The 6,000-nt window shown below is 33.0% G+C and overlaps 1 protein-coding gene across 2 annotated transcripts in view; it reads right to left on the bottom strand.

Annotated features, from left to right (window-relative positions):
• Positions 1 to 3,829, bottom strand: part of LOC111700673 (uncharacterized) — a 24,117-nt gene extending 20,288 nt beyond the window's left edge. For both annotated transcript variants that reach the window (XM_023471667.1, XM_023471668.1), the window contains exons 1-3: positions 3,698 to 3,829; positions 1,554 to 1,612; positions 621 to 711 (exon numbers count right to left, since the gene is read on the bottom strand). In XM_023471667.1, coding sequence (XP_023327435.1) covers positions 621 to 711; positions 1,554 to 1,612 — 150 coding nt within the window. In that variant the 5' untranslated portion in view covers positions 3,698 to 3,829. The remainder of the gene's footprint in view (positions 1 to 620; positions 712 to 1,553; positions 1,613 to 3,697) is intronic.
• Positions 3,830 to 6,000: the final 2,171 nt, after the last annotated feature.

Below are 6,000 nucleotides of genomic sequence, written 5' to 3'. Positions count from 1 at the left end.
TAGTTTGATGTATCACATGCAACTGTTATTCTAACTTGGGCCAAACTTAGCACATAAGTATTCAAAGATATTTTCTTTTATTGCGCGCGCGCGCGGACATTTAAGCCTTTGGGGTTGAATTTTTTTAGCGCATATTTGTTTCAAGAGTGTCAGGAAAAATTTTCAAGTGCAATTAATGAAGTTAACATGGATTTACTGTCAAAAAAGTCGTATTTTTTCTCAAAAAGCGCGCGCGCGCGCGCACTTTTGCTCAGATTCCTTCAAAACCAAAAAATGCACATAATATACATAATTCTGAGTTTGCATGCAAAAAATCAGCCTCCTACGACAATTCTAAGTTATGTTTAACCACTGTTTAAATTTTCCGGAGAGTAATACGTTTTGTGCCCCCCCCCCCCTTAAGTCAATTTTTTATCGATTATTAAATTTAGAATCTAACAATTCAGAGGAAATTAGTTCCAAACGCGATTTGGCCCATCACTTAATATTAGAAATAGGCCATTTTCCCGTTTTGGAACAAATATCCCCGGCAATTCTACGCCCACTAAGGACAAGAAGAAACTAATTTTAAGTGACAATTTTTGCTGCAAAAGGGATGAGGGTTCATAATACTTTTCTACCTGATGATCCATAGAAATAACCGGTTTCTTCCCTAACAATAGCAAACTCTCTACAGCATCTGAGTTAGAGATCGGGGTAGAGGCCGACCTCCTAAACACAGGGTTGTTTATTTTCCTGTAAAATCTTCCCCCCCTTCCTTTTGAAAATAATTTTTTCCCCTAGAAAGGCATGTTTTTTGGGTAGAAAGTATGAAAAAGCCAAAATCATTTGTTTAGTCCTTTGAGGGGAAATGATTTTCAAAAATGTAAGGTGATGTGTGGGACACCCTCAATGCCTCATGTTTCAAATGTAACATAAAGGGTTACCCCCAAAGTAAAAGACTGTAAAGACGACTGGAAACTCGTAAAATATGACAATCCCAAGTTCTAATTTAGTCTTATGCCTTACATATAGTCTTTTAATGGTTTGCAGAGAACCATGAATTGACAGAAAAAGTATAAATTCACTACAGTCGTCTCTGAAGTCTCCTTCTTAGATGGTAACCGTGCATATATAAATATGATCTAGTATCTATATATATTCACTGCAGGGGTGTATATAATTCCCATTTTTTATTATTCCCCCCCTCAATTTTTTTTGAGTACCTTCCCAAAATGTGAAAAGCGAAAAATACATAATTTTTAATATTTATATTGCAGTGCATACTAATCCCTAAAATCATGCATTTTAAAAAGCATAAACGCGCCGCAGGTAAATTTTTTTTTAAATTTTGACAAAAAAAGTCTGGATTAATTGTCAGTCAAAATTTTGATTGGAGAACTTGGGAGAGCTACGGGAAGGTTTTTAGTTTGGTTTCAAGATGTGCAAGTTGAGTGGAAAAATAGCTAAATTCGTAGTTTACGACCAAGTGCGGGTAAACGGCGCGGCGTGAGTAACTATGAGTAACCTGGGCAACGCTGGGTTCCCAAGATAAGTGGAAAATAAAACTTTACCTAGCAAGAGGAATTCCGTTCATTGAGAAGAGTGGTCCCGAGGATTCATGGAAGTCCATCTAGAGAATCAATTTTACCTTATTCATTGATTGAAGGTCAAAACTAATAATTCAGAGTCTGTAGTTAATTTAGTAGTACATTACGTCCTCCAATTTGTAAATGACGTGGGGGGGAGTGTCCAAACATTATTTTCTTGTAAATTACCCAGATCCGTATACGATTTTTGGACCCCCTCCCCCCTTCTGTCAATTTTGTACATGACCACTAATTTTAAGTTATTTTGTATCATTTTAGAGTTATGTTGGACCGAGCGCTGCGGACTAGGGGGCCGGGCTATGAGGCCACATGAATAATTTTATCCATGTGTTACATATGAGATCCATGGTACAAAATTGAAAGGAGAGGGGAGGGGGGGTCCAGAAATCGTTTACTAGGAAATAACCAAATTACCATAAGAGTTAATTTGGCAGTATACTAATCCAGTGGTGGAAATAGGGGGGTTATAGAGGTTATTTCCCCCCCCCCCCAGAATCCTCGGGCTAATTATCCCCCCCCCAAACTTGAATCTTAATGTTGATTTTAAAATTTAAAAAAGGTTGATTTTAAAAATTGAATATCTTTAAAATTTACAAAATAATTGAATATTAAGATATTTCAGATTTTAAGTCAACATATTCTAAATGATGATCATTATAGATGTCCAAAAATCGGTGCTATGGAAACGTCTCAACACAGAAATGCTTCAAAAAAAGCGGAAACCCATAAAAAACCGGTTTTTATGAGGCCTTTCCTCAATTTCTGCAAGAAAAACGGAAATCCCTCACAAACCCGTTTTTTTTTTAACTTTTAAAACTTTATTTTGTTTAGGCGTTTACTCTTTTTTTTGAGGCGTTTCCGGGTTTTTTTTGAAGCATTTCCGTTTTTTGAAAAAAACTTTTAAAACTTTATTTTGTTAAGGCATTTCCTCTTTTTATTGAGGCGTTTCCGTTTTTTTAAAAACTTTTTAAAACTTTATTTTGTTGAGGCGTTTCCTCTTTTTTTGAGGCGTTTCCGATTATTTTTGAGGCATTTCCGTTTTTTGAAAAAAAGAAACTTAAAACTTCATTTAGTTGAGGTGTTTCCTTTTTTTTGGGGCGTTTCCGTAAAATTTTTGAGGCGTTACAGTATGTTTTAAAACTTCATTTATTGAGGCGTTTCCGCAAAATGTTTTAGTGGTTTCCGTATTTTTATAAACTTCATTTAGTTGAGGTTTTTCCTATTTTTTTTTTGAGGCGTTTCCGCAAAATATTTGAGGTTTTTCCGTATTTTTAAAAACTTCATTTAGTTGAGCTGTTAGCTCTTTTTATTTTGACGAGTTTTTGTTTAAAAATAAAGTTTAAAAAGTTTTTTTTTAAAAGCGGAAGCGCCTCAAAAAAAGAGGAAATGCCTCATCTAAATAAAGTTTAAAAACTTTTTTCAAAAACGGAAACACCTCAGAAAAAAGAGGAAACGTCTCAACAAAATAAAGTTTTAAGTTTTTTCAAAAAACGGAAAAGCCTCATAAAAATGGAAACGCCTCTAAAAAAGAGGAAATGCCTCAACAAAATAAAGTTTAAAATTTTTTTTCAAAAAACGGAAACGCCTCAAAAAAAACGGAAACGCCTCAAAAAAAGAGGAAATATTTCAACAAATTAAAGTTTTAAAAGTTTTTTTCAAAAAACGGAAACAACTCAACAAAATAAAGTTTAAAAACTTTTTACAAAAACGGAAACGCCTCAATAAAACGGAAGCGCCTCAAAAAAAAAGAGGAAACACCTCAACTTTAAATATTAGGAAACGCCTCAAAAATATTCGGAAATCCCTCAACATTTTCCAGTTTTGAGGGATTTCCCAAAATAAAACAAAAATTCCTCAAAACCGGTTTTTGAGGCATTTCCGCGTTAAGACGTTTCACGTTCACTAGGACAGACCCCAATTTAGTACGGGCTTTGTATCTAATAAATAACGAAAATTATTTGCAAGGATCAATCCATTTGCAGACGAAAATCATCGATTAACCTTTAAAATAACAACATTTCTTGCTCTATATTCACTTTAGCATTTGATTAAACAATTGAAAACTGTTCATGTTGAATATCTTGTTTTAGTTTTTATAGAATAATTACCTGATTTCCCTGATATTCTTGTGGAAATTGATGAATATTGAATAATGAAATGTGCGCAGTGTCGCAACGTGTGGTAAGTTTCAGCTGAAACACACCCCGGCCTGTAGTACTTAGTAGACAGTGGTGAAATCAAAGTACTGTGTCGGATACACATTTCCTATTGGGCGTCTTACATCATAGAAGGTTGCTCTCATTGGCTGGTATTTTCACCTTTCATTATAATTGGATAAGGCTACAAATAGACACTAGGAATGACGTCATGAAATCAAATAATGAAATAACCATGAAATAACAAAATTTTACTGTAACGACTGTAACGTTAAATATTAAATAACCCCAGGTCCGTGGCCAGCGGAGTATTAAAACGATATCTAAGTGTCGGTCCTCAGAGTCAGGGGGGATAATGTAAAAATGGTGTGCCCCCCCCCTTAAAAATTGAACAAAAACCATGGTAAATTTCTGCAATTTTTATTATCACATAATTAAAACCAAATTTCCATGATAAACAAGAATTGATTCTCCTTCATTTTATAAGGTGGTTGGAGAAAACGTGGAAAAATCAAATATTAGGCACAGAATACAAATTGTTTGACTGGATAGTACTGGATTCAATTTTGAGAGTGAGGCCTTCCAGTTAACCTATATACTTTAAAATTGTTAAAGTAATTATCATAATAACATAATTTTTACATAAATTAAGGTAATAATGTTGGTGATTATATTTTCTTTTTTCAGCGCTTAATAACTTAATAATAAACCCTTTTTTCTATGCGCGAATGAATTTTTTTTATTAATAATCTTCAGAAAACTCTGAAATTTCACTTAGTAAAGCTATATTTTCTAGTAACAAAACGCTTGAGTACTGTGCTATAATGTCGTCTTTCTATTCCATTGTTTTCTGGTTAATGTATGAAATATTTAACATAAGGATTTTTCTTTTTTCCCAATCACAATAATAACAATTGCATCAGACTCTTATAATTAAGATTTTTTGTTCCAAGACCATTTTTTATTAAAGAGGGAGGGGTTTCTGGTTTTTAAAATGATAAGAAAGAAAAATAGTTCAAAATTTACCCTGACTCTAGTTTCAATCTAGTTCCTCTAATTTTCTTATTGTTGTGATACAATAAATCTATAACATATTTATAGGTTTTTGGAAAGCCCTTCACTCTTCAGCTCTGTTTCAATAATCTGTATAACAATTGGCAAATTTGCAAAAATCCAAATATTACTGCAAAATCTAGTTATTAAGCAAAAAAACGCAATTGCAACTAATTATACATTTTTGAAAAGCCCTTAACCCAGCGAATTCTCATGTGCAAAAACATTTACCAAATTTTTAAAACCTAAATGTGTATTCAAGAAAACTGAAAATGTGCAAATTCCCTTTAAAGGCGTCAGTGCAAAATCTGTGCAAAATTCCTTTGTAAAAATTGTGCCATCTGGTCGCTTTTGTCATAGGCTTTCCAAAGAGCTATAAAATGTTATAATTCAATAACTGGAAGTAGGTTTAAGTATAGATTTAGTCCATGGTATAGGTAAAATAAGGCATTTAGTACTCAGTAGGTATAAAAGCCCATATTTTAGCCTTAAGTGATGGGCATGTGTTAGTTAGAAAAGTCAAAAAACTTAAGCTTCCTGGCTAAAATACTTTTTGAGTTATTGCAGAAAAAGATAAGGAGGGTCAAATTTAGAATTCGGTGATGGTGATGGACCAAACCTCTGTAGAGTAAAAAAGTAGATGTAGTTCCACATTTATTGAAAATATATTTCGGTCTGGGTTGACCCTCGTCAGTTCTTTCTATATAATAACCAATAAAATCGATAAAAAAAATTTAAAAAATTGTAAAAAGTCACAAGAAGATAAACAAACAAAAAAGATTATTTAAAAATATAAATTTGGGCTGTCAATTGGACATAAGGGAAACGAACTCAGATTATGAGATGGAAAAAAGATAATTTGCAAATATTCACTTTAAAAAAAAAATGTTTTATGACAGTTATTATTCCTTTAGATTGTTTCTGTCACAATGATTAAAAACAAACTGTTTAGATGTATGTTTATATGAGTGGTGCATTGTGGATACGGCTTGTTTAAGGAGGGGTATTCAAACCTTTTAAAGAATGGGAAATAAACATCTTTTTTTTAACCATACTGAATTACAGTTTACAATTAAATAAAAACTAATTTGTTCTGTTCATTCCTCTGAGTTCAGTCATAAAACCTCTAATGTATTTAGATTCTCGTACTTCAAGTAAACTTCTTCCGTGGTCCCAAACCTTCTCTAGAACGCTAACTTTTA

The sequence above is a fragment of the Eurytemora carolleeae genome, unplaced genomic scaffold (genome assembly GCF_000591075.1).
Source record: "Eurytemora carolleeae unplaced genomic scaffold, Eaff_2.0 scaffold333, whole genome shotgun sequence".
NCBI classification, from domain to species: domain Eukaryota; kingdom Metazoa; phylum Arthropoda; class Copepoda; order Calanoida; family Temoridae; genus Eurytemora; species Eurytemora carolleeae.
The sequence above is the reverse complement of the archived record's forward strand: the minus strand, read 5'-3'. Positions and strand labels throughout refer to the sequence as shown.